The following is a 25,882-nucleotide window of genomic DNA, read 5'->3' on the forward strand; positions in this document are numbered from 1 at the left end:
ATCAGCCATGATCTTATTGAATGGCAGAGCAGGCTCAAGGGGCCGTATGGCCTACTCCTACTCCTATTTCTTATGTTCTTATGTAAGGAACCCTGCACCTAAAGCACCAAGCCCAAAGTAATAAGCAATCAATCAAATCAGTAAATTAAAAATAGAAGTCCTGCCTTAGGGAACACAGCGGGCAGCCGATGAGGGAGTCCATTTGGCCAGGGCTAGGGACGGCGTGCTTCGGGCCCCTCCCACTCAGCCTGCAGCGCGCACTCACAGATTTGGCCTACCAGGAGCTTACCGCACATGCGCGCAGACTCTAGCGCGCATGTGCAGAGGACCCGGCACTGTTTTCAGTGCCGGGATGTGGCTCTGCCCCCAATCCACTGGGCCACGCTATGCCACCATTGAGGAGAGGCTGGGGAGCGGCCAAAATCGGGGGGAAGATTTTCGACGCGTTTGGAGGCAGACAAAAGCGGCGCACCTCGGGTGAGGGCGCCAGAAAAAGGTGTTGGGGAAATTTGAGCCCACAGAATTCCTAAAATGCATTCAAGAGAATTTTTTTACTCAGTATGTAACAAGCCCAACACAGGAGGGGGCAATTCTGGATTTTGTTTTGGGGAATGAAGTTAGGCAGGTGGAAGAAGTATCAGTGGGAGAGCACTTAGGTGCCAGTGACCATAATTCAGTCAGATTCAAGGTAGTTATGGATAAGGACAAGGATAGACCAGGAATAAAAGTCCCAAATTGGAGAAAAGCTAACTTTGCTAAGTTGAGAAGTGATTTGGCGACAGTGGACTGGAAACAGCAACTTGAAGGTAAATCAGTGCCGGAACAGTGGGAGGCATTCAAGGAGGAGATCCGGAGGGCTCAGGCCAAACATGTGCCCTTAAAGAAAAAGGATGGGAATAACAATTCTAGTGCCCCCTGGATATCTAGTGACTTACAGGGGAGGATAAAGAAAAAAAGGAAGCTTATGTCATATAGCGACGGTTAAATACTGTAGAATCTCTGGAGGAATATAGAAAGTTCAGAGGTGAAATTAAAAAGAATATTAGGAATGCTAAGAGGGAGCATGAAAAATTCTTGGCAAGTAAAATCAAGGAAAACCCCAAAATGTTCTATAAATATATTAAGAGCAAGAGCAAAACAAAATAAAGAGTAGGGCCTATTTGAGACCATGAGGGTAATCTGTGTGTGAAGGCCCAAGCTGTGGGTATGCTTCTTAATAAATACTTTGCGTCTGTTTTCACAAAGTAAAGGGCAATGCAGATACTGTTATAGAGGAGGAGTGTGAAATACTGGATGAAATAAACAGAGTGAGAGGCAGTATTAAGGGGTTCAGCAGCTTTGAAAGTGGATAAGTGGCCAGGCCCGGATGAAATGCATCCCAGGCTGTTGAGCGAAGCAAAAGAGGAAATAGCAGAGGCCTTGACAATCATTTTCCAGTCCTCTTTGGATTCAGACATGATGCCGGAGGACTGGAGGACTGCCGTAGTGGTACCATTATTTAAGAAGGGAGAAAGGGATAGGCCGACTAATTACACTCCGTGGTGGGAAAATTATTGGAAAAATTTTGAAGGGCAGGATAAATCTACATTTAGAAAGTCAAGGATTAATCAGGGACAGTCAGCACAGATTTGTTAAGGGAAAATCGTGTTTGACTAACTTGATTGACTTTTTCGAGGAGGTAACCAGGAAGGTCGATAAGGGTAGTGCGTACGATGTACTGTGTATGGACTTTAGCAAAGATTTTGATAAGATGCCACATGGCAGACTGGTCACGAAGGTAATCGCCCATGGGATCCAAGGCAAAGCGGCAAGTTGGATCCAAAATTGGCTTAGAGGTAGGAAGCAAAGGGTAACCGTTGATGGAGGTTTTTGTGACTGGAAGGATGTTTCTAGGGGGGTTCCGCAGGGCTCAGTACTGGGTCCCTTGCTTTTTGTGGTATACATCAATGATCTAGATTTGAATATAGGGGGTATGGTTAAGAAGTTTGCAGATGACACTAAAATTGGCTATATGTGGTTGATAATGAAGAGGAAAGTCATGGACTGCAGGAGGATATCCAATCTACTGGTCAAGTGGGCAGAACAGTGGCAAATGGAATTTAATTCTGAGAAGTGTGAGGTAATGCACTTGGGGAGGGCTAATAAGGAAAGGATATACACATTAAATGGTAGGCTACCTAGAGGAAACAAGCAGGAAAAAAGACAAACTTAAAGGCACTTTGTCTAAATGCACGTAGCATTTGTAATAAAATAGATGAGTTGACGGCACAAATTGAGACAAATGGATATGATCTGATAGCCATTTCAGAGACGTGGTTGCAAGGTGACCAGGACTGGGAATTAAATATTCAGGGGTACTTGTCAATCCGGAAGGACAGACAGAAAGGAAAAGGAGGTGGGATAGCTGTATTGATAAAGGATGGAATCACTGCAATAGTAAGAAATGATGTTGGCTGAAATGATAAGAGTGTTGAAACAGTTTGGGTGGAGATAAGGAACAATAAGGGGAAAAAGTCATTGGTGGGCGTAGTCTATAGGCCCCCTAATAGTAGCAACTCTGTTGGTCAGAGCATAAACCAGGAAATAGTGGGGGCTTGTAAAAAGAGAACAGCAATAATCATGGGTGATTTTAACCTCCATATTGATTGGACAAATCAAATTGGTCAGGGTAGCCTTAAGGAGGAGTTCATAGAGTGCATAAGGAACAGGTTCTTTGAGCAGTATGTAACGGAACCAACCAGGCCAGGCTATCTTAGATTTAGTCCTGTGTAATGAGACAGGATTAAAAAACAATCTCCTAGTAAAGGATCCTCTCGGAATGAGTGATCATAGCATGATTAAATTTCAAATCCAGTTGGAGGCTGAAAAAGTTCGATCTCTAACCAGCGTACTAAGCTTAAATAAAGGAGACTATGAAGGCATGAGGGCAGAGTTGGGTAAAGTGGACTGGGAAAATAGATTAAAGTGTAGGACAGTTGACGATCAGTGATGTACATTTAAGGAGATATTACACAACTCTCAAGAAAAATATATTTCAGTGACGAGGAAAGGGTGTAAGAGAAAAGATAGCCATCCATGGCTAACTAAGGAAATTAAGGACGGTATCCAATTAAAAACAAGGGCATACAAAGTAACCAAAATTAGTGGGAGGACAGAAGACTGGGAAGCTTTTAAAAGCCAGCAAAGAACGGCTAAAAAAAATGATTAAGAAAGGGAAGATAGACTATGAAAGTAAACTAGTGCAAAATATAAAAACAGATAGCAAGAGTTTCTATAGGTACATAAAAAGGAAAAGGATGGCTCAAGTAAATATTGGTCCCTTAGAGGACAAGACCGGAGAATTAATAATGGGGAACATGGAGATGGCAGAAACTCTGAACAAATATTTTGTATCAGTCTTTATGGTAAAGGACATTAACAATATTCCAACAGTGGATAGTATAGGGGCTATAGGAGGGGAGGAACTTAACACAATCAGTAAGGAGGTGGTACTCAGTAAGATAATAGGACTAAAGGCAGATAAATCCCCTGGACCTGTTGACTTGCATACTCGGGTCTTAAGTGGCAGGGATTGTGGATGCATTGGTTGTAATTTACCAAAATTCGCTGGATTCCGGGGAGGTCACAGCAGATTGGAAAACTGCAAATGTAATGCCCCTATTTAAAAAAGGAGGTAGACAAAAAGCAGGAAACTATAGACCAGTTAGCCTAACATCTGTGGTTGCAAAAATGTTGGAGTCCATTATTAAAGAAGCAGTAGCTGGACATTTGGAAAAGCAAAATTCGGTCAGGCAGAGTCAGCATGGATTTATGAAGGGGAAGTCATGTTTGACAAATTTGCTGGAATTCTTTGAGGACGTAACAAACAGGGTGGATAAAGGGGAACCAGTGGATGCAGTGTATTTGGACTTCCAGAAGGCATTTGACATGGTGCCACGTAAAAGGTTACTGCACAAGATAAAAGCTCACAGGGTTGGGGGTAATATATTAGCATGGATAGAGGATTGGCAAACTAGCAGAAAACAGAGAGTCAGGATAAATGGTTCATTCTCTGGTTGGCAACTAGTAACCAGTGGGGTGCCGCAGGGATCAGTGCTGGGACCCCAACTATTTACAATCTGTATTAACGACTTGGAAGAAGGGACTGAGTGTAATGTAGTCAAGTTTGCTGACGATACAAAGATGGGAGGAAAAGCAATGTGTGAGGAGGACACAAAAAATCTGCAAAAGGACATAGACAGGCTAAGTGAGTGGGCAAAGATTTGGCAGATGGAGGATAATGTTGGAAAGGGTGAGGTCATGCACTTTGGCAGAAAAAATCAAAGAGCAAGTTATTATTTAAATGGAAAAAGATTGCAAAGTGCCGCAGTACAGAGGGACCTGGGGGCACTTGTGCATGAAACGCAAAAGGATAGTATGCAGGTACAGCAAATGATAAGGAAGGCCAATGGAATCTTGGCCTTTATTGCAAAGGGTATGAAGTATAAAAGCAGGGAAGTCTTGCTACAGCTATACAGGGTATTAGTGAGGCCACACCTGGAATACTGCGTGCAGTTTTGGTTTCCTTATTTACGAAAGGATATACTTGCTTTGGAGGCAGTTCAGAGAAGGTTCACTAAGTTGATTCCGGGGATGAGGGGCTTGACTTATGAGGAAAGGTTAAGTAGGTTGGACCTCTACTCATTGAATTCAGAAGAATGAGAGGTGATTTTATTGAAACGTATAAGATTATGAGGGGGCTTGACAAGGTGGATGCAGAGAGGATGTTTCCACTGATGAGGGAGACTAGAACTAGAGGGCATGATCTTAGAATAAGGGGCCGCCCAGTTAAAACAGAGATGAGGTGAAATTTATTCTGAGGGTTGTAAATCTGTGGAATTTACTGCCTCAGAGAGCTGTGGAAGTTAGGACATTGAATAAATTTTAGACAGAAATATACAGTTTCTTAAACGATAAGCGGATAAGTGGTTATGGGGAGCAGCGCGAAGTGGAGCTGAGTCCATGATCAAATCAGCCATAATCTTATTGAATGGTGGAGCAGGCTTGAGGGGCCGTATGGCCTACTCCTGTTCCTATTGCTTATGTTCTTATGAAGAAAGGGGCCTTGGAGTGCTTGTGCACAGATCCCTGAAAGTAGCAGGCCAGCTGGATAAGGTGGTTAAATAGGCATACGGAATACTTGCCTTTATTGGCCGTGGTATAGAATACAAGAGCAGAGAGGTTATGCTTAAATTGTGTAATACTCTGGTTAGGCCACAGCTGAAATTAGGGCCCCAAGTTTCGTGCCGCGGCGAAAACGGCGCACCTCCGAGCTGGGCGCCTGTTTTTCGCGCCGAAAACTGCGCCTAAAAAAAAATCCGATATTCTCGAGCTCCTTGGAGCTCGATGTCTGCTTGGCGCGGCACGCTCTTCGCAGCAGGGGGCGGAGCCTAACACTCGCGCCGATTTTCTAAGCAGCAGGGGGCGGGTACAATTTAAATTAGCCTTTATGGTGCCGGCAACCCTGCGCGTGCGCGTTGGAGCGTGTGCGCACGCAGTTTCACACAAACTTTGGCACTCGGCCATTTTTAAAAATACTGCAGAAAAAGTGAAGATTTGTTTCTTGGACCCCTGCAAAGGCTTGTAATTTAATTTTTTTTGATATTTCTGTGTGTGAGGGAGTGCTTTTAGCAGCACTGCTGAATAAATCACCTGCTGAAATCAGTGAGTTCAGCTTTTCACTGCTAAACTTGCAGAACCGGTGCTGCATTGGTGCATGCAAATTAAGGACTGTGTGTTTGGAGAAATAAGAGTGCCAATTCAACTTTGCAATAATACGTGGTGCTGACAATGCAGCACCCATTCTGCAAATTTAAATATAAAACTGTCGATGTGGCTGCCTCTCCCTGTCCAAATGGTCTCAGTCCCCCTCACAGCTCGAAGGCTGCTGCTGTATCTTCGGCTGCCGGCCAGCCACTGACGCCGCTGATATCCTATGGCCGAATGGCCTCACGTCCGTCCGCTGCTGATTCTTTGGCTGCCGGCCAGCCACTGACGCCGCCCCTAAAGCGTGGCCAAATGGCCTCAAGAACCTTAATGAGCTGCATGTGTCCTGCGTTGATTCTTCGGCTGCCGGCCAGCCACTGACGCCGCTGCTATCTCATGGCCGAATGGCCTCACATCGGTCCGCTGATTCTTCGGCTGCCAGCCAACCACTGACGCCGCTGATATCTCATGGCCGAATGGCCTCGGGTCCGTCCGGTGCTGCTTCTTCGCGGCCAGCCACGAAGAGAATGAAGGCCTGCCTCAAGCACTGCAGCTCAGCTCGAAGCTTGCTGCCGCTGCTGTCGAGACACTGACGCCACACCGCTGCCTGTCTCCAACATGAAAGGCCTGCCTGAAGCACTTTCACACAGGTAGGAACATGGTTTATTTAATCTTTTCTTTGCTTGTAAATTTTTATTCAGGTTGGATTTATTTGTATAATATTTGTATAAGTATAACTAAGGATTGATTGTAGAATTTAATGACTTCCCTTCCCCCCCTCCCCCCCCCCCCAATTCCCTACACCTAATTTGTAACCTACGCCTGATTTTCTAAAGTGTAAACAAGGTTTTTTCGAGCGTACAAAAATCTTCACTTACTCCATTCTAAGTTAGTTTGGAGTAAGTTTTCACTCACGAAACTTTGAAATCAGGCGTAAGTGGCCGGACACGCCCCCTTTTGAAAAAAAAATTCTGTTCCAAAGTGAAACTGTTCTACCTGACTAGAACTGGAGCAAACTAAATGTGGAGAATTCCGATTTCTAAGATACTCCGTTCTACACCAGTTGCTCCTAAAAATCAGGAGCAAATCATGTGGAAACTTGGGGCCACTGTGTGCAGTTCTGGTCGCCATATTATAGAAAGGATGTGATTGCACTGGAGAGGATGCAGAGGAAATTTACGAGGATGCTGCCTGGAATGGAGAATCTTAGCTATGAGGACAGATTGGATAGGCTGGGCTTGTTGTCCTTGGAACAGAGGAGGCTGAGAGGACACCTCATCAAGGTGTATAAAATTTTGAGGGGCCTGGTTATAGTAGATAGCAAGTGCCTATTTCCCTTGGTGTAGGGGTCAATTACAAGGGGGCATAGGTTTAAGGTGGTTGTTGGAAGGTTCAGAGGGGATTTGAGGGGCATCTTCTTTATGCAGAGGGTTGTGGGGGTCTGGAACTTACTGCCTGTAAGGGTGGTAAAGGCAGAAACCCTCACCACATTTAAAAGGTGCTTGGATGGGCACTTGAAGTGTCGTAACCTGCAGGGTTACTGACCTAGAGCTGGTAAGTGGGATTAGACTGGATAACCTCTTGTTGGCTGGCGCAGCTATGATAGTAAGTACTTCAGGGAATCTAATACGGCCAGAGTGGTCTCCTGAAATAGTATCGATCGCTTGGATGGGTTGGAGTGGAATTTTACCGCATTTTTTTCCCCAGTTGGCCTGGATATTTAATCTGTTTTTTTTACTCTCCCAGCTGATCGCATGGCTCCGGGTGGGGTGGAGTGTAAAATGTTGTGATATATGGGGTATTGCAGTTGTGAGGGGTGGACTGGTTGGGCCGGATACTCTTTACCTGTCTGCTATTGTTCATTGTCCAAAGGTTTATATGTAACCTTCAGGGCTGCTGACTGATTGCCGTGTGGCTCTTTGTCAGCCAGCGCGGACACGATGGGCCGAAATGGCCTCCTTCTGCGCTGTAAATTTGTATGTTTCTATGTTACCAAACCTCCGAACAGCTGTTCCTAGTGCATGCTTCAATTCCTTTACCAAGATGGCATATTTCGCTCAACGTGGGCTAAACCAGCGTTCCAGGACAAGACCCCATCTTGGCCGCCTCAGGCTCTTTTGCGCTTAAAGTATCCGGGGAAAATTGCCTCCACTATATTTTAACTGCACCAAATTTTCTTCAGCAGAAACGTCTACTAACTGTTCAAGCAGAGAAAGAAATGCCAACCCCAGTGCAATTAACAGAAATAAATTACAAATTCTAACTATATTCCTGAGCATCATTTTTGTAGGCATTATTAAACAGATAGCAATGTTAAGAAGTATACATTACAATTATAGTCGGATTACTTTGAAGGACGTATAGGAGCAGAGGCAGAAGAGTTTTGCTTTGTTTCCAGCCTTTATATCCTGCTAGTGACAACACCAAAGGTTAACTCATCAGATTCAGTAAAGCCAACAGCCAATGATTTGGTTTTAAGGGTGCAGTTTGGTGACGGTGAGGATATGGTTTCAATGCATCCAGTTATCTGATCTGTTCTGGCTCAGCAGCAATAACTCGAATAAGGTACTTAAGATCAGTATGGAATTTAGCAGGGATGCCTTTTTCCCTGCCATTGCAGGACAGTACATGCAGTGATTTGAAAAATATATATACTGGAGCAAATGGTGGCACATGCATGACCCATGTTTTGAAGGAAGGGCCTTGCAGCAACAGTAAAATATGTCAAAAGGACAAAAATAGAAAAATTAAGTGAGTAGTATTTGAGACGATTAGGTTCTTTATTTTACTTTGTTACTAACTAGGCAATGCACTAGAATGTGGCTAAAATATTACATTGTCACCAATAAACAACAGGTGACCCATGGGGGCAGATCTAGCCTGCAAGCTTCTTTGACCCAGCCCATGGATTCCTCATTTCCTTCACGCATTTAATAGTAACATTGAGAGATTGTGGACGAGAAAATCTTGCTGATCGGTTGAAACTTATATGGGCCTAGAGGATTAGAATAAGCTGCTTCCTGATTAGTTCAAAAATACTGCTTCATTGATTTTAAATGAACGAATCAGTAAGCCGCCTTAGGCCCAGGAGGTTTAAACGGCCCGATAAAGAATATATTTGGTGAGTTTTAATAACGGTCACTGAAGGAGGAGATCATAGCTTAATCTTTCAGCTTCTTCTATGTCTCTTTGGGAAAGAAAATAATCTACATTAGCTGAGAGGACGAAGAGTCTTGTTTTCTCTTTAGCCAGATGAAGGCTGTGACAGATTCTAGGTTTAGGCATAACCACATGTGGCCTGCAATAAGAAAAGTCAGTTTAAAGATTGCTCACCTATGAAGTGAGTTTAGCTGGTAAACAGGAACTGAATGGGGTAATGTTATTTTTTATTTTATGAGTAGTGATAGGAAATAAGTAAAACTTGCTTTGAAAATGATGTTCTGTTCTTGTATTTCATGTAAAATGAATCAGTTTGATGGTTTGGAATTGGCTTTGTCTCACAAGCATACTTATCGGTCTGCCTTATGGATGATATGGTGAACGTACGTGGGGCATGCATGAAATCACAGTATCCAGCACACACAGCGAGGTCATGCTAGGGAGTGACTGATGATGCTGGATTCTAGAGAATATCTAGTGCAGACCTCGGTTGATTCTGGAGATGAGGGGGTTGACTTACGAAGAAAGGATGAGTAGGTTGGGCCTAAACACATTGGAATTTAGAAGAATGAGAGATGATCCATTCAAATATATAAGATACTGAGGGGGCTCGACAAGGTAGATGCAGAGAGGATGTTTCCACTCGTGGGGGAATCTGAAACTAGGGGGCATAGTTTCAGAATAAGGGATCGCCCATTTAGAACTGAGATGAGGAGGAATTTCTTCTGAGGGTCGTAAATCTCTGGAATTCTCTGCCCGAGAGCTGTGTAGCCTGGGTCATTAAACATATTTAAGCTGGAGATAGACAGATTTTTGAACGATAAGGGAGTGAAGGGTTATGGGGTGCGGGCAGGGAAGTGGAGCTGAGTCCAAGATCAGATCAGCCATGACCTTATTGAACGACGGAGCAAGCTCGAGGGGCTACTCCTACTTCAAATTCTTACGTTCCTATGTAGACCTGAAATTTGTAACAATGTGATTGTCCTTTTAAACATCTCTGCTTGTGATATTACGCAGACATTTTGCAATTCCATATTCACAGTGAAGACACGCACATTTCTCTTCAATTCACTTGATTTGGGTATTGATACCTTCAGAATTAGAAGCAGTAACTGGATGGAATCCAACCAAAATGTATCGCAGCACTTTGCAAATTGTATTTAATAGGGTGATTTTTGCGGTTGGGTCTCCAATCAGGTGGCGCAATATGAACACCTGCCCGAACATTAGTGTGCTGAGACCATCAGAAATTGCAGGGTCAGCTTCATTTACACATAGTGGGGGACAGGGGGGTTGGATCTGGCACTGGGAGCCTTAGTGGGGGGCAGGGGGTTAGACTGGCACTGGGAGTATTAGTTGTGGGCAGGGGGGTTAGACTGGCACTGGGAGCATTAGTGGGGGGCAGGGTGGTTAGACTGGCACTGGGAGCATTAGTGGGGGGCAGGGGGGTTAGACTGGCACTGGGAACAGTAGTGGGGGGCAGGGGGGTTGGATCTGGCACTGGGAACAGTAGTGGGGGGCAGGGGGGTTGGATCTGGCATTGGGAGCAGTAGTGGGAGGCAGGGGGTTAGACGGGCACTGGGAGCATTAGTGGGGGGCAGGGGGGTTAGACTGGCACTGGGAGCACTAGAGGGGGGCAGGGGGGTTAGACTGGCACTGGGCGTATTAGTGGGGGGGCAGGGGGGTTAGACTGGCACTGGGAGCAGTAGTGGGGGGTTGGATCTGGCACTGGGAACAGTAGTGGGGGGTAGGGGGGTTAGACTGGCACTGGGAGCATTAGTGGGGGGCAGAGGGGTTAGACTGGCACTGGGAGCATTAGTGGGGAGCAGGGGGGTTAGACTGGCACTGGGAGCAGTAGTGAGGGGCAGGGGGGTTAGACTGGCACTGGGAGCAGTAGTGGGGAGCAGGATGGTTGGATCTAGTACTGGGAGCAGTAGTGGGGAGCAGTGGGGTTAGACTGGTACTGGGAGCAGTAGTGGGGAGCAGGGGGATTAGACTGGTACTGGGAGCAGTAGTGGGGAGCAGGGGGGTTGGATCTGGTACTGGGAGCAGTGGTGGGGAGCAGGGTGGTTGGATCTGGTACTGGGAGCAGTAGTGGGGAGCAGGGGGGTTAGACTGGTACTGGGAGCAGTAGTAGGGAGCAGGGGGATTAGACTGGTACTGGGAGCAGTAGTGGGGAGCAGGGTGGTTGGATCTGGTACTGGGAGCAGTAGTGGGGAGCAGGGGGGTTAGACTGGTACTGGGAGCAGTAGTGGGGAGCAGGGGGATTAGACTGGTACTGGGAGCAGTAGTGGGGAGCAGGGGGGTTGGATCTGGTACTGGAAGCAGTAGTGGGGGACAGGGGGTTAGATCTGGCAGTGGGAGTTGACTAGTGGAGGAGTTGAAAATTGCATTTAAGCAGCCTACAGGGGCGAAAATTAATTTATAAGAATGGGGCCACTTTTTAAGTGGCTGCATGCAAGAACAAAAATGTCTGGAGCCTTTACAAAGGCTGCTAATATTTTTAGTGTGCATTTCATTTTTTGCAAAAATGTCTGGCAAAGTCCAGTGGGTGACTCGTTAATTGTGGAGGCAGGAAATGTCTGTGCCCAATAACACAGTGGTGAAATATTGAAACCCCTGTGTGCTAGTTAACAAAGTGGAGGTGGTGCAGAATGATGTGCAAGTGGGGGCGCGGGGTAGCCTCTCCATAGCAAGTCTGGAACCGGATGAAAGAGCGCAGCTAACATTTATTCCCACTGGCACTGCCACCTCTATAGTGCATGTTAGCTGTGGGTGTCCTTGCAACAGCTGGTATCTGGTTCTCTGCTGTCCCAGAGCCTGTGGATGGAGTTCCACGTGGTCGTTGGCAGGTAGGTGTTTGTGTACCTGTCGGTGCAGATTGCAGGGTACCAGTGGGTGGATGCAGTCCATCTTTGAAGCAGCCTGATCTGCTTGGCACTCTATGTTGATCCTCCTTTTAAAATTATCCTTTTAAAATATCTAAGTAAAGGTTTATTCCCATAGGGATATTCCCTATCATGGCCTACCAATAAAATGGCAGTGCCAAAAGCCTTAGTCCAAGATTCCTGGCCAATTCAGTGACAACAGGAAAAGAAAAAGACAAGAAAAAAAACTCAAATTGCTGCTGCAAGTATTGTGGTAGAGTTCTCCAAATGAATTTCCCTAAAGGAGCCTAATTGCCCATTCTATATTAAAAGCAAAATACTGCGAATGCTGGAAATCCCAACGGGTCAGGCAGCATCTGTGGAAAGAGAAACAGAGTTAACGTTTCAGGTCGATGACCCTTTGAACATTTTCCAGTTCTGACGAAATGAACAGATTGTTAAGGAGCACTGAAAGGGGGAGGGGAGGAAAGAACAAAAGGGAACACCTCCATTCAGTCCATAAGTGTGACCCCGAGCTTCCGGTCGCCTGTCACTTTAATTCCCTGCTCCACCACCACTCCAACATCCCTGTCCTCGGCCTCCTTCACTGTTCCCAAAAGGCTCAACGCAAGCTCCTCTTTCGTTTAGGCACTTTACAGCCTTCTGGGCTCAACATCGAGTTTAATAATTTCAGACCATCACCTCTGCCCATTTTGCGCTCTCCTTTTTTTAATCCTCCCCCGATCTTATGTATTTTCTCTCTCTCTGTTTCCCATGGCAGCTGGTAATTATTCCGCCATTCACACCTTATCTAGACTAATCTTTTTCTAACTTCTGCCATTACCATCTCAAGTCGGCCCATCATCCCTTTTGTCTCTAATCTCTCCTGTCTTCCACCCTATCAGAGACCTTCCCTTTTGTTCTTTCCTCCCCTCCCCCTTTCAGTGCTCCTTAAGAATCTGTTCATTTCGAACATTTGCCAGTTCTGACGAAGGGTCATCGACCTGAAACATTAACTCTGTTTCTCTCCACAGATGCTGCCTGACCCGCTGAGATTTCCAGCAATTTCTGTTTTCATTGCCTATTCTATGTGGTCAGGTTACATGAGACTATAAATCACATGAACATCAGTTAAGTCAATGGAGCCTAATTTGAATATTGCAAACTGCTTGCTACTTCTGGTGCAACTGCAAAACTCAACCACAAAATTAGATGGGGCACTTAATAGGCCGAACTCCAGCATAACAGATCTGTCCTGATTTTTCCAGTAGATGACACCTGCTTTTTAGACCTAACTGATCTAACCTGCTACTGCTAACCTTACTTGCTTCTAGGATTCATGTGAAAATGGGTTGCTGAAGTGAAATAAATTCTAAATTGTCTTCGTTTTATTGTTTTAACTTGAAGTTTAATATTTACATGGTAATCTCTTATGATAAATGATTGATAAGTCCTCATTTGTTTTGTTTCATAGGCACCCTAATTCAGCCTAGGATCCAGTTCCAGAGAAGATCTCTCAACTTGCCAAAGAACTCAACCTATAGGAACCTGATTGCTTTTCTTACAGTAGCTGTCACCCCTTGGGAAGTAGGCAGTTTCCCATATTTACAAGGAATTGATGTAAATCGAACAGGTAAGGCACAGACATTAGGCATCGCAAACTCGTGTGTACTGTTAAAATGCAGTATATCCTCTTAATATCGCTCTCTTTAAATTTACCTCTCCTACCTCAGGAATGGTACAGCAACCACTACCAAACATTTTGTTACTTTGTACTGCTGTTACTACTTTCTTTAGGATGCTGGAATATCGTATCTGCAAGATTCCTCACTAAAACTCTGAACTGCCTTTATTTTAGTTTCTACACAAACTAAAGTAATATAAAAATAATTAAGATAATGCAGTGAGCTAGTTGTAATATTTGCTTCATGGGTTCTTTGCTTAAGAATTCATAGCAACACAATGCTATTAATAAACCAACTAGTTCTTAACAAAGGTTTAACAATCAAACTACACATTGCCAGTTTATCCAAAATTGGATACCTCATCATGGATGACCTAGACCCAACTGACTGGGGTTTTATTGAGACTTGTGAACATCACGTGACTGGCTAAGCCACTGACAGTGCAACAGCTCTGCAAATCTGTGAGCATACTCACAGGTACATACATTAAACTATACTCAATGGGAAAGTTTTATTCCTCACTTGTAACACCTTCAGAATGCAATCATGGCTGCCACTTGTGGTATAAATTCACTTCCCACTATTCCCCTTTGTGTGGTTTGTAATATCAGCTGTGAAGTAATTGATTTTGAGATTATGTCCTATACTAATTAGAAAGCCCTTATTGGAAAAGCACCTATTTTAACATATCACAGAATTTAGGTTCATTGATACGGCACATATTCTGCTAAATGGTCCAAAGTATATTGTATGCCGGCCTATATGTACTTTTATCCTTTTTTACACTGGCAAAATTATTTCAATATTATGAAAATGGATAGCAATGAGATTTACAATTCTCTTCACAACATTGTGGAATAAAATGCATTTTGTATGCATAATGTGAGTTATGTTACTAAATTAGTTCAGCAAAATCACAATTCTTACTTTGTAATTTAAGTTAGATTGCAAAGCTAGTTAGCATGGTGACACTGAATTTGTTATTATGGAGGAGTTGAAGATTACATTTGAAGCATTTTATGAGATGGAACACATTCCTTGTCTGGTTGCTGTGACATTCTTTTGACTGTGGCTCAGTCTTGTGACCATTTGACTAGTAGAGACCACCTATAATCGCCCACAGACAAAAGCAAATGAACAAGTGTTCCAGGTCATTTCAATTTAAAGAGCAACATTTCCTTTATTTTGTTGGTGCTAGGGAAAGTTGTGTGAGCATGAAAACAAGAGTTCTGTGGGGGAACACCAGAAAGCAATAATGGATTATTGTTGGTTAGCTGGAATCTAGAAGTCGATGATCATTTTTTATTTCTCGTAATGATTTTTATCAGAGACGATCTTTTGAAGCCAATAAACTTCAATCTTATTAGTTAGGAAGTCCATGAATTTAATTGCAGAATTTGTCTTCTCAAACTGTAAACAAACTAGAACTTCTACATGAGAATCTAGAACAGTATTGTTTACCTGATCCTGGTGTCACTTGTATGTTTTGGGAAATAAACCTATTGAGAACTACTACAAAAGCAAAATACTGCGGATGCGGATGCTGGAAATCTGAAATAAAAACAGAAAATGCTGGAAACACTCAGCATGTCAGGCAGCATTTGTGGAGAGGGAAACTCTTCAGCTCTAACGTTGACTCTGTTTTTCTCTGAGTATTTTCTGATTTTACCATTGAGACCTACCTCTGATATGGATTTTTTGCCGATTAGCAGATGACATGCCAGAGTGCGTATAACTGGATAGAGACAGCAATTTTGAACAAAATATTAGACTTTTCAAGTAGTCTGCGATGATGAAATCTGTGCTAACTCCATTCTGCGGCACATACTTCACACCACGGTGCTTGGTATGAGACCAGTTAATGCATTAGTGTCCAATCGGAGAATCACATACAAATAACAGTGACTGTGTTATGACTCCTTGTGGGGTGAGAAACAAGAGAATGGAGTCACATTGCAATGAAAATTGCTGCATAGCTGATATCCAATAGACCCTGTAAAAAGATACTTCTTGTAGATTGCAAACTGCTCAGTTTTCAAAAAAATCAGCTCTCTGTGATATTTTAAGAAATGATTTGTTGATTGGTCAGCTCTTGCAGTATTCTCTGCTGCATCGCGGTGGATTTTAGGGCATTTAAAAGACAGCCAATTTTTTAAAATCCTAAGATCATCTAGAGTTGCTTCTATATTCAAGGAAATTATGGAACTTTTATGGGGTTACCATTACCAGGTTCAAATTCCAGAAATGTGATTGTCGGAGGCAGCCTGTGCACAATAGACAGGAGGAGCTCACCTGGCTAACTTCATGTTGCTGAGAGAAAATGTTGACCAGCAGGTTTTGAGTTGGAAAAAAAAAGGCAATTAAAAGATGGGGAGAGAGGAGAAAAGCGATGTGTATAATACAATTATACATCCACTTTTTAATGCAATAAAATCTAGTTTGTAATAAAGTTACTTTATTGGTCAGTAAACTTTAATTGTATTGTAACTATTTTATGATGTGTTGATGTAACAGTGAGAAATGTTAATAGTTCCACTAAAAAGTTATTCACTGAAGTAATAGTCCTGATTTGTTTTATCCCACCTGAGAATTAAATGAGTTGCATCGGTATAATTTTACATGTGCTATATGTGTTAGTCATTTCATTGCAATTGTGACTGAATCCCTATCTTAAGTACAAGAACATCATTTTTCAGAACAGAAACCAGCCACTAGGCCTAAACAAGCTCGTCCTGATTTCATAGATCAGCTCCACATCCTACCTTGTCGTTATAGTCCTCAGTCGCTGTCTGCAGAAATACTTCTATATTTTTTGAACCCACTTAAACTGGTCTGCTTCAATGCTTTCCTTAGTAACTTATTTTACAACGCCATTGCCCTGTGAATGAGGGAGTATCACACACATTCTCTTCTTATTCATGACATTTTTAACATGTGTTGCCTGGTGTTTGAATCTGAGACATAATGAACAGTTCAAAGACAACACAGACACGATGGCCTCCTTCTGTCCTGTATGATGCTATGAATTTCCCTGGATTCGTTTTGTCAATTCTTTTCATAATCTTGAAAACTTCAATTGGATCAGCTTTAAATCGCTCATTCCCCCAAAAAACGAGCACACTTCCCTCAACCATACTCCCAACTTAAAATTTCTGATACCAGAATCATTCTCCATGCTAAACGCTGTATCTCGCGAGGGTAATAGTATTCATTCTGTGATTAAATGACCAGAACTATGCATTATACTCTTGATGGGGTCTGAGCAATATTTTGTACAGAGAGTATAACCCTTTTGCTAAAAAAGCAATTGCATTCTATCCTTCTGGTAATGCAACCCAGCAAATTGTGAGGAGGACACAAAAAAATCTGCAAAGGGATATAGACAGGCTCAGTGAGTGGGCAAAAATTTGGCAGATGGAGTATAATGTGGGAAAATGTGAGGTTATCCACTTTGGCAGAAAAAATAGAAAAGCAAATTATAATTTAAATGGAGAAAAATTGCAAAGTGCTGCAGTACAGAGGGACCTGGGGGTCCTTGTGCATGAAACACAAAAAGTTAGTATGCAGGTACAGCAAGTAATCAGGAAGGCAAATGGAATGCTGGCCTTTATTGCAAGGGGGCTGGAGTATAAAAGCAAAGGAGAAGGTCCTGCTACAACTGTACAGGGTATTGGTGAGGCCACACCTAGAGTATTGGTCTCCGTATTTGGCCTCCGTACTTGCATTGGAGGATGTTCAGAGAAGATTCACTAGGTTGATTCTGGAGATGAGAGGGTTCACTTATGAAAATAGATTGAGTAGGTTGGGCCTATACATATTGGGGTTCAGAAGAATGAGAGGTGATCTTATCAAAACATATTAGATAATGAGGGGGCTCGACAAGGTGGATGTAGAGAGGATATTTCCACTCATAGGGGAAACTAAAAGTAGGGGACATAGTCTCAGAATAAGGGCCATCCATTTAAAACTGAGATGAGGAATTTCTTAGAGGGTTGTAAATCTATGGAATTCTCTGCCCCAGAGAGCTGTGGAGGCTGGATCATTGAATATATTTAAGGTGGAGATAGATTTTTGAGCAATAAGGGAATAAAGGGTTATGGGGAGCGGGCAGGGAAGTGGAGCTGAATCCATGATCAGATCAGCCATGATATTAAATGGCGGAGTCGGCTCGAGGGGCCAAATAGAAACATAGAAACATAGAAAATAGGTGCAGGAGTAGGCCATTCAGCCCTTCGAGCCTGCACTGCCATTCAATGAGTTCATGGCTGAACATGAAACTTCAGTACTCCATTCCTGCTTTCTCACCATACCCTTGATCCCCCTAGTAGTAATGGCCTACTACTGCTCCTATTTCTTACGTTCTTATGTTCTGAGCATAGTTATATTTCAAGTATCTAGCTCCTTTCATGGGACCCAACATTGGCCATGACTTGCATCAATTTTTTTGGAGTAAGTTGTTTTTTCTGGTGTAAGTTAGAAAATGCCATTTTCCCCCCAAAATTTGCTCCAGAGTAAGTCAGTTAGGTACGATTTTTTTTTAGGTCAGTTTTTTTTTTTCAAAAGGTGGCGTTCCCAGACAATTATGACAGTTTTGGCCATTTATGCCACTTTGGCCAGCAAAAACGTACACCAGATCCACTTAGGTCAGCGTATGTGGGCAGCTCTGAAAAACCTTGCGGGCAGTTAAGAAAAAGCAGTGAACATTCAACAGACATTAGGGCAGGGATAGGGGAGGGAAGGGAACTGGAGAGGACCTCAACATACAAGCAGCAAACATTAAGGAAAGGCACAAACCAAATACAATAAAAAAAGAAGTAAATCCTACCTTATCTTTAAAGTCTGCCCGGGAAAGACAACAGGCTGGCCTGTGTGTGAGGCCATTCGGCCTGGGATAGGGGAGGGAAGACGCACCAGAGAAGTTGTAGCTGCTGGGGGTGGGGAGGGGGGGGTGGAGAAAGAGAGCCCGCCAAGCCACCCGAGAAGCTGCTAGAGTTGAGTTTAATGGGGGGAGTCCGGAAAGAGCCCGCCGAGCCACCCGAGAAGGTCTGCCCAGGAAAGGCAGCAGGCCGGCCTGTGTGTGAGGCCATTCTTACTCTTGTACTCCAATCCTCTTGCAATAAAGGCCAATATGCCATTTGCCTTCCTAATTGCTTGCGGTACCTGCATGCTAATTCTCTGTGTTCTGTACAAGGACACCCCAAGCCACATGCTGATTTTTGCAAAATCAATCTTTTGTAAAAACAATTAATATACTTAATTTGAATTAAATTTGCAAATTCGCCTTTCAGCAGAAGTTTGTAAACTTAATTTCCACTGTTGTTGAGTGCTACTTTCTTCTTGCAGCAGTATACTTGTTCAGATTTGAAGAGGGGCAATGTGTGCCAGCGTAAGGCCTGCTTTTACCAGCGTAAAAATTTCTAAAAGATAGAAAAGTAAAATGTTTCAGTAATTTTTATATTAAAAACCCTTTCCATTAAGGTGAGTTTATTTTTTGCCCCTATTAAAACATATTAAAAACTTTTTTAATGTTTTTGTCTGAAACATTTAATTAAATTCAGTTTCAATTTTAAATATGTGAAGTTATTTAAACATTTAAATATTTAAAATGTTTGTGTTTTTGGGGGTGACCCCATTGATACAAATGGCAGCTCCGTACAAACAAAACTCACCATTACTGTGAATGGGGATACACCATTTTCATTGGTTGGTCCAGCCCACATAATCCCAGGATGCACATACGCTCCTGGAATACGTGGGCCTCTGCGCTGGGCTGCGCATGGAGGCCTCGGAGAGCAAGTGTTCGTTCCTCTGGGACCACCAGGTATATTTGTAAATATTTCTGTGGTCGGAGGCGTCCGCTCGCAGGAGGCCTCCGACCACAATTTCAGGGACAATTTCTTACTAAAGCAGTAATAATTCATGAAGTTATATAGAGGGAGTGAGAACTTGCATTTCTATCACACCTTTATAACCTCAGGACGTCCCAAAGCGCTTTACTGCCAAAGAAGTACTTTTGAAATGTCGTCACTGTTGTGATGTAGAAAACACAGCAGCTAATTTGCACCAGCAAGATGCCACAAACATCAATGAGATAATGACCAGATGATCTGTTTTAGTGATATTAATTGAGGGATAAATATTGGCCAGGAGACTGCATCTTGTAAAGTGTGCTTTTTGTTCAGTTAATTATGTTCAATGCATAACTGTTAATTCAGGGTGTCTGATCTGTAAGAATAATGAAGATCACAGGTTGCTGTCCAACTGGAACTTGTGACCCCAGCCATGCCCACTTGGATGGCTATCGGTTTAAATATAAATACTTACTTTGTTAATATATCCTTAATTATGTAGAATTGAAGACTGGTCTATTTCTCTCCATTTAAAATTAAATGCATTAAATTGTGCAAATCTGCAGTTTTCAGTATGTTCACTGTTTGAGCCATTGGGGCAATGCTATTTCAAGTTTTTGTAATTTGATATTTTTTCAGTGCCACAACAATTGCACAATTTATGTGATATTGAATTCACGGGTAAATTCTCTTTAGATTTTACCTGTTATCGCTCTCTTGGTTGTACGGTACTATTTTCCTTTCTTTCAGGAATCGCGTTACAGAAGATAGATCTGTAAGTTAAATTTAGCAGTTTATTTCATCATCAATACTGATTACTGTCTTTAATGGGGCATTTGCTTTTTGCTATAATGTAGATCTAGTTTGTATAGAACTGCCAGTCTTTTTTTTTAAATACTGGTCTGATCAGATGAATTGGGAGATTTGATTTGACTTTGTTTTGGGGTGGGGAGGTGGCTCCATAATGAGAGTGTTAATCTGATGGCCAGTGATCCGCAGATAATTTTCAGCTAATTGTAAATGTTAACACCGTGTGCTGCATTGTAACTGTGTAAATTGTGTCTATCTTTATGATCGTGTGCATCTGGTTTATTGAGTCAGTCATAGTTAGTTGCAGAATGGAGCAGTTAATGAGAAATGCAGCTGCCTGGAGGTGTCCATTTGTGTAATTGTACAGTACTTGTGCTGTGCGTTCTGTGAACTGTATCTTCACCTGGCAGAATTTTATGTTAAGTTTGAAGGAGTGAAGGTGGATAGCGACAGCTAGTGTGTGCTATCTCCAATGTTCAGAATATGGATGACTTGCTTCTCTAATCCTACAAGCAGCTTGTCCTATCTATCCAAAAATAACAAAGCATTGTAGCCATTCTGATTTTCTTTTTTTCCCCACGATACGCTATGATGCATTTAATCTTTTCATGTTACTGTCAATGCTATCTTCCATTTTACAGGAAACAGCAGCAGGTTTGAGCTGACCCCTGTCACAGCGGTGAGTGTTCATCTGTTGAATAGCGATGGAACCGAAATCCAAGTGAATGGTCCTATCTGTGTGACCATTCCCCTGCCAGCCAAAAGCTCCTTGAAGCACGGCGACGCACTTCCGGCATGGAAGTTTGATAAGAAAATCGGTAAGCAGTCCAGATAATTTCTGTCAATTTTAAACACTGAACTAGACCGTGAGCCGAAGCCTAGATTTTTAATTCTGTAGTTTCTGTGTGGGAAGTACCTAAAACCATACCAAATATGTTAAACATATGTTTTTGAAGCAAAAATCAAATGTTCCCAAGTCTGAAAATTCAGTGCTACCGAGAAATGGCCAAACACAAAAGAAAATGGTTGCTATAGATTTTATTTTCTCTAGCAATGGTGACATATCAGTGCTCCTGCTAAATTTTAAGCATGGGTAATGTAAGACTTGGTAAAAAGAAGTATCACGGAAGACATCTGGGGGCCGAAATTGCCCCTTCCAATAAGACTTCTGACCGGCGAGAAGCAGCGGCCACAGAGCGACTCTCCGTGGCAGAGCCGCCATTTTGTAAATTGTCCTTCCTCAAGAGCGGAGCAGTGGTCTGGGACCGCTCCACCCGTTTTCCCGCCGCTGTGTGCACGCACCGACCCCTTACCATCTGGCGGGAACCCCCTACCAAAATTGACCCTTACCTGAAATTGCCCCATCGGAGCAGCGCTGCCGCAGGCCGATGTCCCCGACAGCTTTTGCTGTCGGTGCACTCTCTCTGAAATGGTGGAGGTGGGGAGGTGGTGCCGCTGTTGACGACTTGGTTTTTTTTGTCGGCTAACTGCCAAGTCGGTCAACAATAATGGCCGCGGGTTCGGCCGGGCAGCCTGGCACCCCTTCTTGGCCTGGCCGAAACCCTCCATGGTGGCCCAGTAGACCTAACTGAAATGAATGCAGAGTTCGCAGCAGCTCTCCCCTTTAACTGTAGGGGAGAGATATTGTGACACGCCAGCATGATGACGTCATCAGCACGGCGCTGATGACTGACAATGGCGGACACTCCGTCCCGCCCCCATAATGAGGCCCGCTGGAAAAAACCACGAAGAGCTGAATTTCAACGCCACATCCATTGCATTGGCCAGAACACTTGAAAAACAGTAGGTGCATCTCGTTTTAGGCAGAGGTGAATTTTTACCCCCTGAGATCTGGATGCATCATATGGTGCAGTTATACATAAATCTAAGTTTTGTTTTCATACCCGTTGCTAAGAAAGTAATCTACCAGATCAACCATTTATTGCATACACACTTGCTGACATTTCAGACGGATACCCGCACTCATTTGACAACCATATAATTATAATAATTATTATAATAAAAGTAATAGTATTGATTTTTTTTTAAGATAGAAGTACTGAAAAAGCAAAATAGATCTGAAAAAAAGTTAGAGGCTGAAAAGTAATGCATATCTATGAATCATCATCAGAATCATGGGTATCTGTTTCCTCAGCCCTAGATGTCTCGGGCAAAGATGCAACATTCTCACAACCTGCACACGAGTAGATGTCAATGCAAGGTAGCTTGTTGAGAAGACAAGAGCACCTTCCTTGTCTTTTTGCATGAACAATGTGCAAGCTCCATTACACTTGCTGGTGTTGGGAGGAAGTGTCATCCAGTCTGTGACAAATACATTATCTTCCAGTTTCCATCTATGGTCCTTTGGAGATGGGATTTCTGGCATGTTCTCAAGACATCGCTTGTGAATTGCAGACTGGTAATTGGCATGCTGTGTATGTATTTGTATAATGAATCTTTATTTGGTGGCAAGCACTTCTCTGCATAACATCTGGTCTTGAACATTTGACATCTGGCATGGTTCACATCTCTGCATCCATTCTGGTCATCGAGTTTGCAAGTGTATGCCTCTAGTTCTTCACAAAGTGATTGTGAAACAGCAAACGAGGTCCCTAACTTCTCAAATGTCGAACAGTGCTCTTTGCTGGCAATCAGCACTTTCGCTGATTTCACCTTCCCCATTCCATACATCATCATCGTCATCATAGGCAGATCCTTGGAATCGAGGGGGACTTCTCAGGTGGCTGTACAGTCCAATGTGGGAATTACAGTCTCTGTCACAGGTGGGGCAGACAGTGGTTAAAAGAAAGGGTGGGTGGGGAGCCTGATTTGCCGCACGCTCCTTCCGCTGTCTACGCTTGATTTCTGCATGCTCTCGGTGACAAGACTCAAGGTGCACAACACCCTCCCAGATGCTCTTTCTCCATTTTGGGTGGTTTTGGGCCAGGGATTTTCAGGTGCCGATGGGGATATTGCACTTTATCAAGGAGGCTTTGAGGGTGTCCTTGAAACGTTTCCTCTGCCCACCTGGGCCTCGCTTGCCATGTAGGAGTTCTGAGTAGAGCGCTTGCTTTGGGAGTCTGTCCGCATGCCTGACACATGTGCCCCACCCAACAGAGCTGGTCGAGTGTGGTCAGTGCTTCGATGCTGAGGATGTTGGCCTGATCAAGAACACTGACGTCGGTGCGTCTATCCTCCCAGTGGATTTGCAGGATCTTGCGGAGGCAGCATTGGTGGTACTTCTCCAGCGCTTTGAGATGTCTGCTGTATATGGTCCACGTCTCTGAGCCGTATAGGAGGGCGGGTATCACTACTGCTCTGTAGACTATAAGCTTGGTGCCACATTTGAGATCCTGGTCTTCAAACACTCTCTTCCTCAGGCGAATGGAGGCTGGCACACTGGAGGCGGTGTTGGACCTCGTCATCAATGTCTGTCCTTGCTGATAGTAGGCTCCCGAGGTATGGAAAATGGTCCACTTTGTCCAAGGACGCACCGTGGATTTTGATTGGGGGGGGAGGGGGCGGCAGTGCTATGTGGCGGGGTCAGGTTGATGGAGGATCTTTGTCTTATGGATGTTTAGCGTAAGGCCCATGCTTTCGTACACCTCGATGAAGGTGTTGACAACGGCTTGGAGTTCAGCCTCTGCGTGTGCGCAGACGCAAATGTCGTCTGCGTACTGTAGTCCGATGACAGAGGATGGGATGACCTTGGATCTAGCCTAGAGGCGGCGAAGGTTGAACAGGTTCCCATTGGTTCTATAGTTTAGTTCCACTCCAGCAGGGAGCATGTTGCGAGTGAGATGGAGCATTGCAGCGAAGAAGATTGAGAAAAGTTTTGGTGCGATCCTGACCAACGGATCCATTCCATGTAGCACTGACTGAATCACATCCTGAAAATCTGTGAAATCCTATAAGAGCAGCACATACATTTTTCCCCAGAGTGATCAAAGATGCAATGAACATCTATTGTACGCATGTTGTTTACTCTTCCTGTGTGAAAGTAGAGCTAGGCATCAATGTCCTTGCAGAACACCAAGCACAGTACAAAGACATCAGTGTCAGGACTGTTGATGATGACATGCTCACTGGAACTGGCAGCAAATGCGCTATGAAGCAGTAATCATGTGTTGGCTTCTTCCTGGTTGGTGAAGAGTGCTGGGATTGATACCACCTCCAGATCTGTTTTGCTGTCATTCTAATGTATAGCATGACACTCACTTCCGTGTTCAACAAAAGGGTGTTACATTATCAACAATCTCCTTTCTAGACTTGCACCATCTTTCATAGAGGAACGGGAGAAGATTTTCCTTGTTGTCACCGCAAGACAGAAATTTTGTCCACTGCTTTGTCAGGAGAGAAGATTTTGGTGATTTGCGTTCCTCCAACTGGCCGTCCCCTTTCACCACTTTTGATGCTGTTAGTCTTGTATCTGTCTGGAACAATGTGAATCACTCAGCAAACTATCCAAATGTTGATTGTAGTTTCATGACTTGACTCAATGTCATAGCATCTCAACCCAAGTTGAACCACTTGGGATCTCATCAGTGGTAGGGGGTGGGTTTCCTGACGATGTCGCCTCCGAAATCGTCGTCGTCCCAAACCAGTGTTGTGTGTACGTTAGGCTTGATATTGGATGGGATATACTGCTCACCTCGTTGAAACTGAAGCTCAGCCATTGCTGTGTCATGTTCTAGTACTTGAGAATTTGAAGATTAGTGCCCAAGGCCATTCAAAAGGCCGATGAACTGTGCTGAACCAGTCATTTGTCTGACAGACATGACCAAAGCTGAGTGTTTTGGCATGAGCCTCCTCCCTTTCAATCCTAAATTCATGGGGGTAGAAATTTATCTCTGCCTGAAACGGGGTGCACCTTCCGTTTTTTTGTAGTTTTTCTCCGCCGCCTGGGTTGGGGCACAGGTGCCGTCGATATTCGGCACTTGGACGTTTTTTTTTGCACGGAGCGGGTGTAGTCACGGCTGAGGGGCGGAAGTGCTCTTGCAGCAGCTCGGCCGCCTCGATCACTCATCAGCGCCGCGCCAATAACATCAGCGTGCGTCACAACTTCTCTCCCCTTCAGCTAAAGGGGACGGCCACTGCGAACTCTGCATATTTTTCAGTTAGGTCCACTGGGCCAACAATAAAAAACAAAATGGTGTCTCCGACAGCACCATCTCCCCTTTAAGGGCAGCCAGGCCGCCGACCAACAAGTGCCAACAAAGAATACACCGACACAAAAAGCTGTCGGGGACACCGGCCGGTGGCGGCGCCACTCCCGCGGGGCAATTTCAGGAAGTAGTCACCGCCGGTCGGTAAAGGGTAGGCGCGTGCACGCCGTGGTGGGAAAACGGGTGGAAGGGTCACCTACATCGCTCCACCCCTGATGAAGGGCAATTTGCAAAATGGCGACCCCTCCGTGGAGAGTCGGTGGCCATCCCGCACCGCACATGGCCGCCGCTTTCAGGCCACCAAAGGCTTTTTCGGGACTGACAATTTCAGCCCCATGATGTCTTGGCAAACAGAAATAGTCTTGCAGCCTTTGATGTCATCTACTGCTACCTGTGAGTTGTCTACCGGAAGCTCATTGGTGATTCCCGTTGTCCATGCCACGAAATTAAAAAGCTCATCTGGTACCAATGCAGCATCCAGAGTTGATTCCTTGGCAATTGATGGCTATCTCAGCGGAGGAACAAACCAAACTTATTTTTCATGAAATGCTTCAGTGCCAGAGCAGCAGGGTACAAGGGTCTGCAATCAGATCTTAAATCCA

General features: G+C 44.1%; 1 protein-coding gene across 3 annotated transcripts in view; it reads left to right on the top strand.

Moving 5' to 3' along the window:
- Window positions 1-25,882, top strand: part of fam171a1 (family with sequence similarity 171 member A1) — a 265,170-nt gene that overhangs the window by 194,365 nt on the left and 44,923 nt on the right. For 2 of the 3 annotated variants that reach the window (XM_070881331.1, XM_070881333.1), the window contains 2 exons: window positions 13,246-13,404; window positions 20,757-20,933. In XM_070881331.1, the coding sequence (XP_070737432.1) occupies window positions 13,246-13,404; window positions 20,757-20,933 (336 nt within the window). The remainder of the gene's footprint in view (window positions 1-13,245; window positions 13,405-20,756; window positions 20,934-25,882) is intronic. The other variant, XM_070881332.1, reaches the window with a different exon arrangement.

Source organism: Pristiophorus japonicus, chromosome 5 (genome assembly GCF_044704955.1).
Source record: "Pristiophorus japonicus isolate sPriJap1 chromosome 5, sPriJap1.hap1, whole genome shotgun sequence".
In the NCBI taxonomy this organism is placed as follows: Eukaryota; Metazoa; Chordata; class Chondrichthyes; family Pristiophoridae; genus Pristiophorus; species Pristiophorus japonicus.